This window comes from Sapajus apella, unplaced genomic scaffold (genome assembly GCF_009761245.1).
Source record: "Sapajus apella isolate SASKATOON/1434 unplaced genomic scaffold, GSC_monkey_1.0 scaffold25, whole genome shotgun sequence".
Lineage (NCBI taxonomy): Eukaryota > Metazoa > Chordata > Mammalia > Primates > Cebidae > Sapajus > Sapajus apella.
In genome coordinates, this window is record NW_022436965.1 from 20,425,813 (window position 1) to 20,445,348 (window position 19,536).

At 38.7% G+C, this 19,536-nt stretch overlaps 1 protein-coding gene across 5 annotated transcripts in view; it reads left to right on the forward strand.

The window, feature by feature from the left end:
* Positions 1-19,536, forward strand: part of NME7 (NME/NM23 family member 7) — a 163,312-nt gene that overhangs the window by 127,359 nt on the left and 16,417 nt on the right. The window contains exon 13 of one of the 5 annotated variants that reach the window (XM_032291453.1): positions 3,964-4,080. The exons of the other annotated variants lie outside the window; for them this stretch is intronic. Coding sequence (XP_032147344.1) covers positions 3,964-3,978 — 15 coding nt within the window. The 3' untranslated portion in view covers positions 3,979-4,080. Of the gene's footprint in view, positions 1-3,963; positions 4,081-19,536 lie in introns of those variants that run through there. 5 annotated transcript variants of the gene reach the window in all.

The following is a 19,536-nucleotide window of genomic DNA, read 5'->3' on the forward strand; positions in this document are numbered from 1 at the left end:
TAGATACTAGTCTATTTGTAAGTATATTGACTTTTTATGTTATCAGTGAAGCTCCCAATCAACAGCATTAGTAGTTAAGTTTTTGGGGAGTCAAAAGTTATATGTAGATTTTTCTACTGTGCAGGGGGTAGGTACCCCTTCTCTCCACACTGTTCAAGGGTCACCTGTTTTCCAATGAAATTAAAAAGCCCAGCCAAGCTTAGTGGCATGCACCTAGAGTCCCAGCTACTTGCGAGCCTGAAGTGGGAGGATTGCTTGAGGCCAGGAGTTCGAGGCCATATTGTGCTATGATTGTGTTTGTGAATAGCGCCTGCACTGCAGCCTGGACATCATAGCAAGACTTTGTCTCTAAAAAGCATGGGGAGGAGTGTAATATACAGTGTGATAGTGTTATCCATGGCAAATTCATATGGGTCTGCAGCAACCTCAGTACTTGCCTTTTCAGAAGAAAGAATTCAACCAAGGAGGCATAAGGTGGAAAGAGAGACCCAGGCAAGTTTTAGAGCAGGAGTGAAAGTTTACTTAGAAACTTTACAGCAGGAACAAAAGAAAGGAAAGTACACTTGGAAAAGGGCCAAGCAGGTGACTTGAAAGACAAGTGTGTGGCTTGACCTTTTGACTTGGGGTTTTTATGTGTTGGCATACCTCCGGGGTCTTGCGTTACTTCTGCCGACTCACCCAGCTCCTGAGATCTTACTGGGAAGCCACTCATCACCAGTTTTAGGTGTTTTCTATCTATTAGGAGACGGCCTTTCCCTGGTGCCAGCTGTGACCAATTATTACTTCAGCGAGACCGTTAACAACCACCTGACCATCACCTGATGGTCTCCCGACACTCCTGGTGTGAGATAGGGAAGCCCTTTCCTGCCATGCTCATACCCGACTATCTACCCACTGTAACAATAGCACTAAAAGTGATAGCTAACATTTTGGGCACTGTTATTAACCAGATTCTATGATGACACATGTGTTGTATAAATTATTTCTTTTAATTGCCACAGCAACTCCATTCATTGTATGTGTTTTTTTAGGAAACTAAAATTAAGACTCAGGTTAAGTAACATCCCCAAACCAGACAACTAATATGAGACAGAGCCATATTTGACTGCTCATCTTTTAAATTAACATAAAACAAGAAACAATGACAGAATTCCGAGAAAATATAAGTGAAAATGGTTCTGGTTTAGGGTTAAGAAAGTCATTTGTAGGCCAAGAGCCAAGAAGAAAACTTTACATAGAAATTTTATTTTTTAAACTTCTTATATATTTTTAATTTTTTGTGTCAAAATAAGCTAAATGAAATTTAAAAAGAAATAATCAATTTAAGTGATTATGTTATAAATGACAGAAAAATGGTTGATATCCTTAATACATATTTATTTTAATGAGTATTTTGTATGTGATCAAATCTATTAATCTTTTTAAAAAAATTATGTCCTGGAAGTTTTACATAGAAAAGCCTTCCTGAAATATTTTGTTCTCATTTTCATACATTGAAATATTCAATCCACCTGGAATTTATTAGATGTATAGTGTGAGGTATGAATTTAGCCAGCTATCACAATATTGTTTATTAACAGTAAACAATTTATTTAAATGGCTAAATCCATGGCTAAATGGGTTAAATTCTTCCATCCTTTAATTGGTCTTTCTCATTTATTAAATACTTACATTACACCTTTGCCTGTTTCTAAACTTCCCATTTTACTCCATTGATCTGTGCCAGCAAAATGTTGTTTTTATTATTGTAGCTTATTTATGCTTTACAAAAGTGTTCTAAAATGTATTCCTCCAAATGAACTTTATTTTTTTAATTTATTTATTTTTTGAGAGGGAGTCTCGCTCTGTTGCCCAGGCTATAGTACAGTGGTGCGATCTCAGCTCACTGCAACCTCTGTCTCCTGAGTTCAAGTGATTCTTTTGCCTCAGCCTCCTGTGTAGCTGGGATTACAGGTGTGTGCCACCATGCCCAGCTAAATTCTTGTATTTTTAGTAGAGATGAGGTTTTACTATATTGGCCAGGCTGGTCTCGAACTCCTGACCTCAGGTGATCTGCCCACCTCAGCTTCCCAAAGTGCTGGGATTACAGGCATGAGCCACCACACCTGGCCAACCTCCAAATGAACTTTAAATGACTTTATACCAAGGTCTTTACTCCACCTCTACAAGATGCAAATGGGACCTTGAGTGACATTACAATATGTTTATAAATTATATGGAAATGACATATCCGTAGTAGTGAGTTTCTCCAGCTCAATATATGTTATGCCTCTCCTTTTATGCAAGCAGCAGAGTCACTTTTTTTTTATATGATTCTTAGTCATAGTCTATTAAATTTATCCCTAGATTTCTTTGTTGTTATAGAAAGTGACTTCATTAGTGCCATTAATATTTTCTGATATAATCCAAGATATTTGTAAAATCTTACCTATTATGCATCTTTTTATGAAATGTAGACATATTTGTGAAATGTAAAAATGGAGCAAGCTTTATTTTTAATAACCAAAAATTAAATATTTATTTTAAATTTTCACTTATTTTATAAATATTTCCTCACCTTCTGATAGCTTGTACCTATCAACTAGGTTTGAACAGAGGCTTTTACTCAATGAAAATGAAATGTTATTAACCATGAAATGTATACCCATTAAAAAATATTATCCAAGAGGGCCTGAGTAAAAAAAAAAGAAAAAGGAAAAAATATTAACTAAGGTATGCCTATGATTTTGCTCATATTGTTTGAAATAGATTATTACTGCCTGCAGTTTGGAAAGCCACTTACTAAATGATTGAAATTTTTCTGATACACTACACTGGAGATTTCATTGCATGTTAATGACTGTGGTTTAGAGAATCAAAAATCAAAAGTTAGAGCTTCAATAGCTTCCCCTCGTATGGCTGATGATTTTACTTGATGTGACCTTGAATAAGTCACAATTTCTTTCCATGCCTCACTTCTTTTATCAATAAAATGAAATAAAGAGTGCTGATATAGTCAAGGATGCCCTTAGCAATTTACTATTTTCAGATTATTATTTGGCTTCAGATGGTAAGATATTATGAAAACATGTAAAGGCCAAATGAGGTATCTGCCTGTAAGTCTTCAAAGTGAAAATCCAAGTGACAAAAAGACAAGTTGTCTGGTTAGTGAGTACTTTGTTCCTAAGATCAGCTCTTCATTAAGGAAACATCCTTTAGATGCAGTGACCATAAAATTTATTGCCTAATTAAACACCCTTTGAAAGGCAGCTCTAATCAGACAAGATGTTAGGACAAGAGGCATAAACCAGAACTATCACAGGCAAACTGGAATATGTTGTTATCCTATTTATATGGCAGGAAGAGAAAGAGGGGAACATGCTACTTCTCTTTAATCTTTCCCTAATGTGATGTTTACTGAGCAATGTGTCATGAACATAGAGCTCAGAAAGTATGTCTTCCATTTATATTTTGTTATTTTTCATGATTTTATTTATTTTTATAGCAAACAATTATAGAACATGTTTTACTTGCTGGATTGTGATAGGATCAAACAATTCATTTCTACTGTTTTCCTAGAGCTCATAGGAAGTTTGAGAGGTCAAATATCTTAGCAGGAACATAGAAATTTGTTATCTTTGAATATTGCTAATTGTGACCCAGTTGATTTTGTGATGGTAGGCATAAATTATGACATTTATGAGATATTTTAGAATGTTCTTTCAGTGTTAATGTTCTCTTCTACCCTGATGGCTATAACTACAAAGATCTTAAATTTGTGTGTTAAAGACAGCATTGATAGGAAAATGTTCAGCTGAGTAATCAAAGAAATACTGGTTTTTCTATTAATGGCAAAGAGTTTTTGAAGTAATAATGCCCACTGCTGGCAATGCTACAGTAAAGTAGATACTCTCATATAGCTGGTGACAACTATGGGCAAAAAATATTGAAAGCCTTAGAGTTTTTCTAAAATTTTTGTCCCAGAATTCTACTTCCTAGAATCTAAGCAAAGGAAGAGAGTGGCAGGACTACAAAATGGAAAGTTATCTGCACAGATGTTCGTGGAAAGAGTATTTGTGGTCATTAAAAATGGAAATAATATGCATGTCTACAGATACATCCTGCCTTCCCTCATCTAAGAAACCTTCCATGGCACCCATAGTCTCCATCAGTCCATATTTGTGTTTTTCATAGTGCTTTGCCTTCCTATACTGTAGTGGTGTAGCCGAGCCAAAATAGCTCTGTACACCTGGGTAAGTTACTCATCTCACCTTGCGTAGTGTCCTCACTCCATAAAATGAGGATAACAGTACCTACCCTATCAAATAGCATTGTGCCTAGCAAACAGTAATTGCTCAACAAATGATAATAGTTATATTATTATTACTATTACAGCATAGTGCCTGTTTGCTCATGTGAGACTGTGAGTACACATAGGGAAGAGATATTTTTCTTTCCTGGCATATAAAAGCTCTTCAATAAGTGGTTTTTGAAAGTAAGAAAAGGGAAGCGTTTAGTTAAATAAATCATGCTTTTTGCACTCGGTGAAAAAAGTATGTCACCTTTCTTCTTTGATGATGATAATGAAGACTCTATAATAGTGTTTCCTAGCCTTTGTTGCACATAGGAATCACTTAGCCAGTTTTTAAAATACTGATGTCCCGACTTACCCCCAGAGATTCTAATTTTCTTTTTTTTTTTTTGAGACTGAGTCTCACTCTGTCACCCGGGCTAGAGTGCAGTGGTGCGATCTCGGCTTACTGCAACCTCTGCGTCCTAGGTTCAAGCGATTCTTCTGCCTCAACCTACCGAGTAGCTGGGACTACAGGTGCGTGTCACCACGCCCAGCTAATTTTTTGTATTTTTAATAGAGACAGAGTTTCACTGTGTTAGCCAGGTTGGTGCCAATCTCCTGACCTTGTGATCAGCTCGCATTGGCCTCCCAAAGTGCTAAATTACAAGTGTGAGCCACTTTTAAGACAATTTTAAACTTTTAGAAAAGTCGCAGGTACAATACAATAAACTTTTTTTCACAAACATTTGAGAGTAAGTCATCACAACATGATGGGCATACTTCTGAATCCTTTAGTGTGTCTTTTTAACATAAAAGAGCATTTTTTTAAATGTAATCACATTATAAGCTTCGAAATAAGGCAATTAACATTGATTTATTACCACCAACTAATCCTTAGACTCCATTCAGATTTCACTTGTCTCAATAAGGTTCTTTGATAGCAAAAGGATCGAGGTGAGGACCATGCATTGCATTTAGTTTTCTCCTTAGTCTCTTTCAATCTAGATCAGTGTCTACATTTTTCCTTGACTTTCATTACCTTAACACCTTTAAAGATAACAAGCAGAGATTCTAATTTAATTGATCCATTTATCCCTTTCCTCATCAGAAATTTTTCTAGATGGCTTCCACCTACAGTTCTAACAAGATACTGACAAATTTATTTTGCTGTATGGCATATATTACTCACAGGAGAAGTCATTTGTTGGCTCCCCGTTGTCTATGAAAATGAATGATGCTTTTGTGATGTTATGACTCAGCCTCGAGTATGCCTCCCCTCTTCTCCACTTCAGTGTTAGTTGTCATCTCACCCATGTCACCAATGATACTTCTGAAAGTCAGTTTTACTTTCTCCTCACTTCATCTTTCCCCAGGATTTGTTGAAAAACATATCTTTGGGAATCATTGTATGAGGGGGAAAAATATCTACCTATTTGCCTTTCACTTTACCTCTATACCTGTGGTCTTTTCCAAGGACCTTCATTTTCTGATTTTCTCATACAGGAACAGCCAAAACTTTGCATTTACTGAAATTGAAAACCTCAATGTTGCTGAATGGGTATATGGTAGAAAATTCAAGTATGTTTGAATTTTAATTCTGTATACCAAAATGATAGGTCAGTCATTCATTTAGGTACTTTATTATTATTTTGAGACAGGGTCTCATTCTGTCTCCTGCAATCCCAGGCTGGATTGCAGTATTGTGATCATGGCTCACTGCAGCCTTCACCTCCTGGGCTCAAGCAATCCTCCAGCCTCAGCCTCCCGAGAGGCTGGGACTATAGGCTGTGCCACCATGCCCAGATAATTTTTTTTTTGTAAAGATGGGGGTCTCATCATGTTGCCCAGGCTGGTCTTGAACTCCTGGTTTCAAGCAATCCTCCAGCCTCAGCCTCTCAACTTGCTGGGATTACAGGCAAGAATCACCATGCCTGGACTGTATTTATATTTATTAAACATTAAAACACTTCACTGGGGACATACCAGTAAACAGAATACATGTGGCTCTTATCCTCACAGAGGATCCTCTCCTGCCTTTCAGGAGACAGGCATGTACAGCAAATATTTTACAGGGTGATGAAAACATGGGTCTTTCCTGTTTTTTTTTTTTTCCTTGGTGATATCACTTTTGTGATTATAAAATTTTAAGAAGCATATAAAATATTTCATTGTGTGTATAAGTGTAATTGCCCAATGGGTTCTTTCTGCCCCCTGCACAGCCAAAATCAATTCACCGAGACTGCAGCATTGAAGTTAGTAGTTTAACTGACAAAAGGCCAACCACATGGGAGATGGAGTTATTACTCAAACCAGTCTCCCCAGAGGATCAAAGATGAAGGTTTTTATGGACAATTTGGTGGCCAAGGGTTAGGGAATGGGTACTGCTGACTGACTGGAGATGAAATTATAGAGGTGTAGAAAATGGTCCTCTTGTCCTGAATCTGCCTCTGGGTGGGGCCACAGGATCAGCTGAGTCATGAGTCAGAGTCCAGGTGAGGTCCATTGGTTGCCAGAATGAACATCTAAAAATCATCTCAAAAGACAAGTCTTAGGTTTTACAATAGTGATGTTACCTATAGGATCAACTGGGGAAATCACAAATCTTGTGACCTTTGGCCACATGAACCCTGAGAAGTAAAGCATTATAGAAATGACATCTACATTTTAGCAGAGTTCAGGCCTCTCCCATAATCTTAATCTTGTGGCTTTTCATTAGTTTTACAAAGGTAGTTTTCCTGAGCCAGGAAGGAACTGAAGTTAAACTACAGACTAAATTCCTCTCATGGTGAGCTTGGCTGACATCCAGGAATGAGTGAAGACAGCCAGCCTGTGAGGCTAGAAGCAAGATGGAGTCAGCCATGTTAGACTTCTCTCACTGTCATAAGCTTTGCAAAGTCAGTTTCATAAGTAGTTGATCAAAACAAATCTTAATTTGGATACATAATTATTCTGCATGGATTCTTATTCTAGTACACTGGGGGTAAAATAACGAATCAAGAAATAAACATAGGTGCATGGTGACTAAGATGATTGGACAGGCCCCAACTTCTTGGCCATGATTAACGCAGGCCCCTGCACGTACTGACACTCATAATTTATCTTTAGTTTTCGTTTCTATCTTGAAGGAAGAAGAGTTGTGATTTTTACTGGTACATTGTCAAAGGGAACAACTTGTACAAATACAAAAGCAAACAGCTTTCTCTTTGAGATCTAAGAATAGTGCATCAAGACTGGGGCTTTGACTAGGAGGTGGAAAATGACGAGATAAAGCTGGAGAAGTCAGCAGGGGCCTTGTAAAATCATATTAAGACATCTGAACTTTATCTTGAGGGCATTAGGTATCCAAATAAGTGCTTTACACAGGGGAATAGCACAATCATATCTGTGTTATAGAGATCACTCTGGCTGCAGTGTAGAGAACAGATCAACGGGGCCTGGGGTGGGGCAGGGAAAACAGAAGGGTGGAGTCTAAGGGGACAAAGACTAGGTAGAAGTCTATTAAGGTAAATCAGGAGAAAATTCTGGTTGCCTGAATTACTATGGCAGAAGGGATAGCCAGAGGCAGTGAGCTTCAAAAGACCTTTAGTGGGGTAGAACAGACATTCTCAGAGACGAATTGGATGTGAAGGGTAACCTGTGGTAATGAATCCAGATTAACGCCTGTCCCCAAGCAAACATGATAGTACTACCTTTATCTGTGATACCAAAATCAAAAAACTGAAAAATGTCTGCAAACAAAAGTTTTTTCATAGTTTAATGGTAAAGCCTAACCTGATCTTATATCAAGCTGTATATCATTAAACAATTTTTTTCAGTAGCTTGACAAAACATTCAAAGTGTATCATTTTTATTTAACCTATTTAATGTGACTATTCATCTTGCTGCAAAAATATTAATGTATTTGATGTTGAGTGACTTCCCAGACCCCTTGGGCTATTATATAATGTATACTGTGTATTCCGGATTATTGTAATTTCCAAAACATCTGGCACCAGGAATCTTGAATAACAGTAGATAAGGTTTGAAGTGGCTGTGGAGAAAGTGCTGACCACAGAATATATATTTATGGGTTGTATTTACAATTGATTTAGGAGATTACATGTATTATGGTATTATTTTCTGCACAGTTTGACCCAGGGGTGAAGTTTTTACAGGAGGGTACAATGAGGAAAGAGAATTGAGGATGTTAGCAACAGTGGTTGAAGTCATAAACAAACAAAGATGTGATGGCAGGAGGTGCTTGAAGAAAGGGAGAAGAAAGTAGATGGGCCAAGAAACGGAATGCTCCTCTGAGGTACCTACAGAGATCCCAGAAATAACAGGGAGGGAGCTGGGTCATGGTACATTTCAGACGTGGAGCTTTCCATGGTAATGGATGACATGGTTCAGGGTATGGCCATGGAAAGAAGTAGCCAGTGTGGAGTAGAGATTGGTATCAGTCACTAGAGATATGTAATTTTAGGAACTGAGAGAAGCTTTCATGTTGAGTGGCACTGAAATCACCTAGGATCACGGCGAGGAGGCAGGGTGGAGAGGAAAATGGTGACTCAAAGTCTGAAGTCTTTCACAAATGGGGGAAGTGAACCAAAGGAAGTGAGCCAAAAGTGAACCAAAGAAAGATGTGACAGCGGCAAGGAGAAAAGATTTAGCCAGATGGCATAAAGCCTCAAAGAGTCAGGAGCTCATATATGAGGGGAGGAGGTCTTAAAGTAGCACTGGGGCAAAGGATAGAACTACCCCTACCCTCCTGGCCAGAGATGCTTTGCCTGAGGACCCCAAGGAATTGATGCCCTTAGGGGATGTCCAAGTTTCATTTAAGGCTAAGAGGCCTATGAAGAGATTCAAGTTTCAAAGGAGTTTACAACGATACTGAAGTTCTGAAGGAGGAATAGGAATAGTTAGAAATGGGAAAGGGAAGAAGAATCTCAGAGCCATGTGAGAATAGCAGGATGGGAGAAAAGAAGTGAATAGAATGGTCTCCATGTTGTTGGGTTGGGGTGTGACAAATTAATAATTAATTTTCTGGTCACTAGTAAATAGAGATCGTAAAATAATCTTTAAAAATTAGAACTTTTACTTTTCTGCCCTGTAATTTGAGATCTGAAGGTAGGCATGTGGGGCTGGTACGGCCGCTCCATAATACCATCAATCACCCAGTCTCCTTGTCCTTGGTACTGCCATCATCTTTAGTATGTGCTTTTTGCCACAGAATGGTTGTCAGAACTTGAGTTATCACCTCTTTTTTCCAGATATAAAGAAGAAGAGTGAGGGCAAAAGGCAAAGAATACCAGCTGAGCTAACACGTCCTCCCTCATCCACCTTTAAGCTTTTCTGAAAACCAGAACCCTCCACCCAACACCTTCTGGTTATGATTTTTTTTTTTTTTTGGTTGAGATTTAGTCCTGTGGCCACCCGTTTTTAGAAAGGAAGTGAGTAAATGTAGTTCTGTTAGTTGGGAACATTGCTCTGTCTAGCAGAAATCAAGATACTGTTAGAAGGAAGAAAGAGAGAATGAATGTTGGGTAGGTAAATAGGAGTATCTTCCCCAGGTGGTCAACAAGAAGCATTTATCTAGTAAACAGGTTTCCAATAGAACTGGCCCCATTTGATCCCTAGTGTGGTGATTCTTACACGTCCTCTCCTTCTCTAGAACATCTGCCTTACCTGAGAACTTACGAGAAATGAAATTCCCCAGCTCCACCGTAGGCCAGCTGACTCAGAAATTCTGGGGATTCAACCCAGGAGTCTGTGCTTTAATAAACCCTCCAGGTGCTTCTGATGCCCATAAAATTTGGGAACTACTGTCCTAGTGCAGTGGTTCCCAATGAATGGCATACATTAAAATCACTGACAGAGTTTTTTTTTTTTTTAAACTATGTAAGCCTAGAGCCCTATTATAGAAGATTCTGGTTAAATAGGTCTGGTATGAGCTTCTTGTATCTATAGAGTAGTGCCCCCTTATTCATGGTTTCACTTTCCAGGGTTTCAGTTACCTGTGGTGAACCATAGTCCAAAAATATCAAATGGAAAAATCCAGAAATAAACAATTTATAAGTTTTAAATTGTATGCCATTCTGAGTATATGATGAAATATTACAGTATATTGTTATAATTATGTGATGTTATTGTTAATCTCTTACTGTGCCTAATTTATAAATTAAACTTATATATATGGAGAAACATAGTATAGATGGAGTTCAGTTCTATCTGTGGTTTTAGGCATCCACTGGGGGAACTGGAACATATTCCCCACTTATAAGGGGGCCCTACTGTATTTCATGCTGCAGGTGATTCTGATATTCTGATACGGCTGATAGTTAAACTGGCATTTAGAAACCACTGTCCCAGTGAGTTGAGAGCACACCAGACTTTTTTTAACTTGTAAAACAACCTATCAACATAGTAAACAGACAACCTACAGAATGGGAGAAAAGTTTTGCCAACTATGCATCTGACAAAGTTCTAATATCCAGCATTTAGAAGGAACTTAAATTTACCAAAACAAAACAAAACTCCATTAAGAAGTGTCCACAGGACATGAACAGACAGTTCTCAAAAGAAGACATACAGCAGACTCTTTAGAAGTCATTTTTGGTTCTGCTTTTGAGGAAAGCCTAGACCCTGTGAGTAGGCCAGCAAAGGGATTGATTTGCTTTCAGGACTTACTGCGAGTTGAAAACAGCAGCAGCTTCTTAACTTTGAAGGGATCTGTAGCCAAGGGTTGTTACACTTCCATGGGAGTTCCAGTCTCTGAATGAGGGAATCTTTGGCTTCTCTGGAAGGAGCCAACCATGACCTGATTGATTACCCAGATTTTTGGGGGGAAGTCAGTGTTGAGGCTGCCATTTGCGGTCCCAGAGAGGAGAAGAGGCCTGAGATATGTATGCATTTGTATGCATTGAATGAATGCTGAGGCTAACAAGGGCAGAGGCCCAGGGTCTCCTGCAGCTTAAAATAGTTATCTTCAGGCTCATCAAATCCGCACTTACCTTTTAGCATGGTCATGTGGCTCAGAGTTGTACAGGGGACCAAGTCTTGTCTCTCCCTGTGGGTTGTGTAAGTGTTTTGAGGGCCCAGGGTTATCATGGACTTTTATCTCCAGGTGCTCGCATATTGCAGGCTTTTAGTTTGTTGAGTAAATGCATGGGGGAATATATCATGAATGGGGACAGTGTACCTTCATCCCCGCTCTCTTTTTTTTTATATGGCTGAAATGTCAAATGACCTGATGAGAGTGAGCCCCTTTCAAGTACAACATCTCACTATTCCCTCCACCTGCCAGTTGCCAGAAAAGTCTACTACAGCATCCCAAAAATGTGAATAATTGTTATGTATCAATTAAGAAGGCCACTTCCACCACCATCTTTTTTCACTGCTGTTTATTCAAGTAAAACCTGAAATATGTGCATGTGGAAAGCAGATAGTTTGCATGGATTTATTTTCTTCATTCTCAAACCTGATATTTCAGAAATCTCTACATTCGTCTTAAAAGCATCATGAAAATATAAGAGGCATTAAGCTATCAAAGTGTAATTCTTTATAGCCCAATTAGTATTTCATCAGCATTTGCTGTTTTCTCAAGTAAAGGTATCTTGGATAAGGAGCAATTTCATGTTCCCTCCTATATCCTGTCATAGTGGGACATATGTTCATTGCTAGATTCAGAGGGAGTTACAGGTTCATAGATCTTTCCGTTTCTCAAGTACAGTCCCAGCTCCATCTTTCTTCAGATGGGCTGCCTTCTGAATCTAAAAAGCAACAAGCTTAATAACTTAAGGACTATATTTACTATTATTTATCCCACTTTATATAGGCACTTATAAAATCATTCACTGAAGACGCTAGGATTATTTTAGATTAATTTATTTTGGATAAATTGGTTAATGAATAACTATGGAAAATCCATATAAAACAAATAGACATAGAATCATTGGACTAAAAGTGACCTTAAAGGGGGCATTTAAGAATCTCCAGGCATTTTATCTCAGCACTTTTTGCATCTTCTCTGCCTATTCCCTAGGAAACGGTTCTCAAACAGTAGCAGAATTCCCTGGAGGACTTTTTAAATTAAAAAAATATATATTTTTTGAGACAGGGTCTCACTCTGTCAGCCAGGCTGGAATGCAGTGACATGATCACAGGTCATTGCAGCCTTGACCTCCCAGGCTCAAGTGATCCCCCCTTAGCCTTCCTAGTAGCTGGGACCACAGGCATGCACCATCATGCCCGGCTAATTTTATTTTATTATTTTATTTTATTGTAGAGACAGGATCTCCCTGTGTTGCCCAGGCTGCTCTAGAACTCCTGGAATCAAGCAGTCTTCCCATCTTGGCCTCTCAAAGTGTTGAGATTACAAGCATGAGCCACCATGTGCGGCTGGGCTTTTTAAAAATACAGATTGCTGGGCTCTACTCCAGAATGTCTAGTTCAGTAGATATGAGATAGGGCCTGAGAATTTGCATTCTAAGAAGTTCCCAGTTAATGCTGTCGCTGTTGGTTTAGAGTACCACACTTATTCGAGAGCCATTGCTCTAAGCCAAAAAACACTGTGCACTCCCCATTAAGTCAAGTTGTTCTCTTGATAATTTTTGTCAAGCTGTCATCAGATTTGGGATTTCACAGACCTGGAACATTTCAAAAAAAAAAAAACAAAAAAAAAAAACTAAGCAATAAACAATAGTAACAAAACCCACTTTGGGAATAGACATAATGATAAACTTATTAAAATTTAACAAATGAAGACATTAGAAAAATTTGTTTCCCATCATCATTATTTTGTTTTAAAAGGACATTTAATCACGAACATCGTAGAATAATGGACTGTCTCTTCAACTGAATAAATTCAGCTTTATCTGAAGCTCACTTTATTGCTACGGCATGACAAAGGCATGATGGTCGAAGCAGTCTGCTTTAGGTACAGGCAGAACAGAGTTGCATCTTCTGTAGATCATTTTAAAACAATAATAAAATCCACTAATAGTTCGTCTGCTTTTCATTATCACCATAAACAGGCAGTTCCAAACAATATCAGTGAGAAAATACTTCCGCTTCCCCAGGGCGGACTACTCCTGCCAACTCTTGGTTCATCACTGCTTTGTTGTCCTCATTTTTCCCATTTTGCCAAAAAGCGGTGAAGTGTCATCCTGGACCCTCACCATCTGGTGGTTGGGAGCAACTGGGCTAAGTTACACGTGCTTATGGAGTCTTTGATTCTTAATTTTATTCAAACTTGATATGGAAAGCATATATCACATTTCATAGGTCAAAGAGGAATATAAACTACTTGAGTCCCAAGAGTGATGATTTTATCTGTGTTAAAGAAAATTGGGCCAGCTGCTTTTGGTAATCCCAGCACTTTGGGAGGCTGGGGCAGAAGGATTGCTTGAGCCCAGGAGTTCAAGACCAGATAGGGCAACACAGCAAGAACTGTCTCTATCTTTAAACAAAAATTTTTTTAATTATACAAATTTTAAAAACATATGTGAAAAATTTAAAAAATCATTTATAATTATTTGAGAAATAGAGCCTGACACATATATAAGCACAAATATTTTAAAAAATATTTATTTAACTAGAACTAACGGACAAAGGTAGAGAAGTCTAATTTTCAAATTCAAAGTAAAAAGCCAGAGATTTTTTCATAATATTGAGTTCTTCAACATAACATGAGTAATTAAAAATGATTTTTATCTCAAAACTTAATTTTATCGAATCTATGGCTTAATTTTAAGTTAACCACCATGTGTTATTTTATTTAAATTTTATTCATGAATTGATAAGAATATGCAGTCATTTCACCAGGTGGTATTTGAAGATGCACATTTCTGCCCAGCACAGTGGCTCACGCCTATAATCCCAACACTTTGGGAGGCAATCACTTGAGCATAGGAGTTTGAGACCAGCCTGGGCAACATGGCAAGACCCAGTCTCTAAAGAAATACAAAAATAAGCCAGGCATGGTGGCACGTACCTCTAGTCTCAGCTACTCCAGAGGCTGAGGCAGAAGGATTGCTTGAGCCTAGGAGGTCAAGGTTGCCATGAGCTATGTTCATGCCACTGTACTCCAGCCTGGGTGACAGAGTGAGATTCTGTCTCAAAAAATAAAAAGTTATTATCCCTATTTGACTGGGCGCAATGGCTCACACCTATAATTCCAACACTTTGAGAGACCGAGGTAAGATCACTTGAGCCCAGAAGTTCGAGACCAGCCTGGGCAACATAGGGAGATATCTCTACAAAAAATACAAATAAAAATAAAAAAATTAGCCAAGCATGGTGGCAGGTGCTTAAAGTCTCTGCTAGTCAGGAGGCTGAGGTGGGAGGATCTTTGAGGCTGGGGGTTTAAGGCTGCAGTGAGCCATGATCATGTCACTACACTCTGACCTGGAAGACAGAATGAGACTGTCTCAAAAAAAAAAATAAAATAAATAAAAAATAAAGAAAAGAATTGAGGGTTTAGATGGAAAAGGTAAAAAAAAAAAATGTAAAACTAAATTGTAATACAAAATTAAACACCAGCATAAGAGAATGTTGCCAGATAGTTAATATATGATGAAGTGTTGGAAACAGTAAGTATGAGAGTTGAATGGAGAGCAGTATGACTGTGGCTGAAGGGGGTCAGGGAAATTTCACGAATTTAATGAAATAGCATCTGAAGAATAAGGCAGATTTTTATACACACAGAAAAAGAACATGGCAGGCTAGTTTTGGAGACATTGAGTTCCTCTGGTTGAAGTGGAGGGTTCTTTGGCAGAGTATGGGAGATAAATTTGGAAATGTAAATTAGAGCTCGACTATAGAGAATTTGGAAAGCTTTCTGATGCTAATAATGAACATTATGATAATGGTGATAAAAATAATAACTTTAATTTACTAAGCAATATATACCAGGTGCTATGCTAAATTATTTACCTGTATTACCTAAAAACTCTATTGAATATTTTCTGTTATCTCCATTTTATATGTAAAGACAGTGTAAAGACAGTGTAAGGACAGTGAGCCTCCCATAGATGAATTGACTTGACCAAGATCACTCCACCAATAAGTGGCAGAGAGCTGTAATTCGAACCCAAGTTTGTCTAAGTCCAAAACCAATGCTTTTATACAGCAGACTAGGTCAAGGATGACAAACATGTTTCAATTCAAGTGCCAACTTTTGATTTATTGATAAAACCACAACAAAATAGAAAAAAAATCACCATGATGGATTACTGATGTTTGCTGTAAATACGGGATGAGAGTTTCTTGGTATGTGTGACACATAGTGACTGCTTAGGCTCTAGAAAACTGGAAGCCATCAGAGATTTTTGAACAGGGCAGTGACTTGATAAAGTTTCCAAAGCTTTAACCAAGTAGCATAGTTTAAGGTGAGTAGACAATAGAAGTAACGAAAGCATATGCTCTGATCATCCGGTAACAAGTCTTAAGGACCTGGTGGTCTAAAATGAGACCATTCAGAAATTTTCTTCTTCTTCAAGTGATCTATTTAGACTATCAAGATACAATTCTTTGAATAGTAGCTATCTCCTCCACTGACCTCTATGCTCCATGAGAACAGTGACCTTGTATGTTTTGTTCATTGCTCAATTTCCCAGTGGGTAGGCACTCCATATATTTTTCTTAAATCCGGTAATAGTAAAAGCAGTAATTGTAACAGAAAGCACTCACTTTATGCCCAGACTGGGTTAAGTACTTTGAGTATAGCAAATGCATACGGAATGGGACTACCTGGGTTTGAATTCTAGCTCTGCCACTTTCTACCTATCTAAGCAAGCTGGTTAAACTCTTGTGCCTGAATTACTTCATCTTTATGGTGGGGATAATAAAAGTACTTATCTCAGAGAGCAGCAGCAAGAAATAAATCAGGTGATATATGTAAATCAATAAAAATAGGAAGTATTCAATTAATTATTGGTTACTATTTTTACATTATTATCGTCTTCACCATTCTATACATAACTTGTCCATTAGAAAATAAAGGTCAAAGGAAAGTCTATAACTTCTGTGGCATGCCTGTTTTGTGTCAGACCTGTTAGGCTCTTTTATAAATGATATCCCAGCTAAGTTAAAACTCCAAGTATAATTGCACTGCCAGAAGCTGCTTAATTACCTTTTCACCAAACACAAAACCCACACAAATCTGGATTTTTTTTTTCTTTTCAACTGATTATAGGCTTTAACAAATCTAGTTTCAAAAAATGTATTTTTTAAGGTTAATTTAAAAAGCTTTACCTTGGGGGTCTCCCATGGGGAGGCAGGCTTCAGATCAGGTCATGCAGGGACAATGAACCTGAGGGAGGAGGCAGATGGACAGAGGACGCAGGCAGAGGGAGGGGGTCTGCAGAGAGAAGAAGGTACTGACCAAGGTCTGGAATGACCATCTCTACCAAGAGGCCCTCTGCCTCCCACAGGGTGTCCAGACAGTGATGCACTCATTCCCACATGAGTGCCTGGGCTGGCACAGCCCTGAAGAAAGTGGCATCCACTCTGGTGGTCAGTGGGTCTGGCCTGGTGAAAGAATCATCACAGGCTTAGAGAGCTGGACAGCCTTGGGAGAGTAAGGGAGATACCTCTTCCAGCCTCCTTCCCTCAACCTGAGTCCAGCTCTGAACCCTGGGTCACCCAGGGCCATCCCGGACTCACTGGAATTCCTCCACCACCAGTAGGTCAAGTTCTGTAGAGGTTAAGGGGGTCACAGTCCTAACAAAACCTCGTGCAGTCATCCTCCATCCCCTCAAGGCCTCTTCCCTGATCTCCTACTCCATCCTACCACTTTACTCATCTCATCAGCTGCCCCTGAAGCACCTGGAACTCAGGGCTGGTTTTGTCTTTCAAGGCCTTGGTGAAGGGCTGGCCCAGGATCTGCAGCCACACCTCATACAGCACCAGCTCTGCTTTCTTCCCTAGAGCAATGGGGGTGGAAGTTGCATCAGCCTGGGCCTCCCTCCCCTAGAAACCCTGGGATGGGACCCACACCCCAGCTCTAATGCTCCCATCCAGCAGTCAGCCATTGTTGGTCTAAGCGCCAATCCCTTGCTACCTGTTTTTGAGCGGCCCATGAGCTAAGAATGGATTTTACATGTTTAAATGGTTGAAAACCATAAAAAGTAGAATAATATTTTGTGATACCTGAAGAGTATGTGATATGCAGATTTTAATGTCCATCAATAAAGTTTTATAGGAACATGGCAGGGTGGAGGAAAAGGCTTTTATTTTTTTAGTGTAGCCTTTTATGCTTGAAGAGCAAATTATATTCCCTTGCAAGAAATTCAAAGGTCAGTACCTAGGTGCTAGCCTCAGCACCATGCCTATCTGGACTTGCTCCTCTTTTTTTTCTTTTTTTTTTTCCTTTTCCAGACTCTCCTCTCATCACATAAACTCTCTTGTCTGTCCCCTGGCAGTAAAATTAAACTCATGGATGATTCCCTTTTGTAGCTGAAGTTTGAGAGAGACAAAAGCTAGCTGGCTAATAGGAAGTGAGAAAACACATTTTATCTAGACAAGCAAAACATCCCTTTGCCTACTGTTTATTAAAAACAAATAAAATCAAAAGGTCATTTCATCACCACTGAGCAATGCTTGTCTCTATTTTGTAGGCCTTTACTATGATGTTCTTCAGTAATGTTAATATATTAAGTGAGTTTGACCAACTATTGATCTTTTATCATAATGGAGAAGTTAAGGGGTTAGCAAGGGCCCTTGAAATCCAGAGAGATACTAGCATCCATTTTTCCATTAATTGCAACCTATTCACCACAGTACATCTTACCTTTTTGATAACAAGTATCCAAATAGACTAGCTTGCCCTTAGACTCTTAAATACATTTTTCTCAACTGTCTTTTTATAGAGCACAAAAATATTTGTTACGGGCTTAATATGCACACACATACACACAGACGCACAGAGTAAATTAGAGACATATCTACATATTGTAAACTAGAGACAGAGTCTTGCTCTGTCACTCATGCTAGAGTGCAGTGGTACGATCATAGCTCAATGCAGCCTTGAACTCCTGTGCTCAGGTAGTCCTCCACTCTCAGCCTCCAGAGTAGCTTGGACTACAGGCATGCACCACCATGCCCAGCTGATAAAATAAGTATTTTGTAATTGAATGAAGGTGATTCAGAGTCATGAAGGGACCCAGAGTCATAAAATATAAAGATGTTAAAAGACTGGCTCACATCAGAACTATAAAGTCCTAGTTCAGTAAGTCAATATCACAGTAGTCTCCCCTTCTCCGCAGTTTTGCTTTTCATTGGTCTCATTTACTCTCAGTCATCTGTAGTTCAAAAATATTAAATGGAATATTCCAGAAGTAAACAATTCATGTTTTAAATTGCACACCATTCTGGGTAGCATGATGCAATCTCATGCTGTCTGCTTTGTCCCTTCTTCATCACCAGAAGGGTGAATACAGTACTTAAGATGTTTTCAGAGAAAGACCACATTCACAGCATTACTTTAATTACAGTATATTGTTACAACTATTCTATTTTATTATTAGTTACTATTTTGATCTCTTAACTTTGTGCCTAATTTATAAATTAAACTTTATCGTAGGTATGTCTGTATAAGAAAAAACATAGTGTATGTAGGGTTTGATACTATATGTGGTTTCAGGTACCCACTGAGGGTTTGGGATGTATCCCCTGGGGATAAAGGGGGAATATTCTAATAACCAAATATAATTCTCTAGCAGTAGAAAGAAATGTGTAACAAAAATATTAACCTCTCTTAAATATTTTATTTTTATTTTATTTTATTTTGAGATGGAGTCTCACTCTGTTACCCAGGCAGGAGTGCAGTGGCAAGATTTCAGCTCCCTGCAACCCCCACCTCCCAGGTTCAAGCAATTCTCCTGCCTCAGCCTCCCAAGTAGCTAGGAATATCGTATGTGTCACCACACTTGGCTATTGTTTGTATTTTTAGCAGACATAGGGTTCCACCATGTTAGCCAGGCTGGTCTCAAACTCCTGACCTCAGGTGATCTACCCACCTCAGCTTCCCAAAGTGCTAGGATTACTGGCGTAAGCCACTGCACCCAGCCAGTTAAATATAACTTAAAACTAACAAATAGATATGCTTCTAGTGCTCTTATTTTTAGTAATCCTGAAGTTGAAAGAACTTCCAGAAGAGCATTGGTCTAGAATATATTGTGTGTGTGGGCATCTTGTGAAAGAGAACAACTGAGAAAAGATGCTAAGGACAACACATGTATGGGCACATGGCTTTGATCCACATACCGAGTAAGGGAGACAAAGTG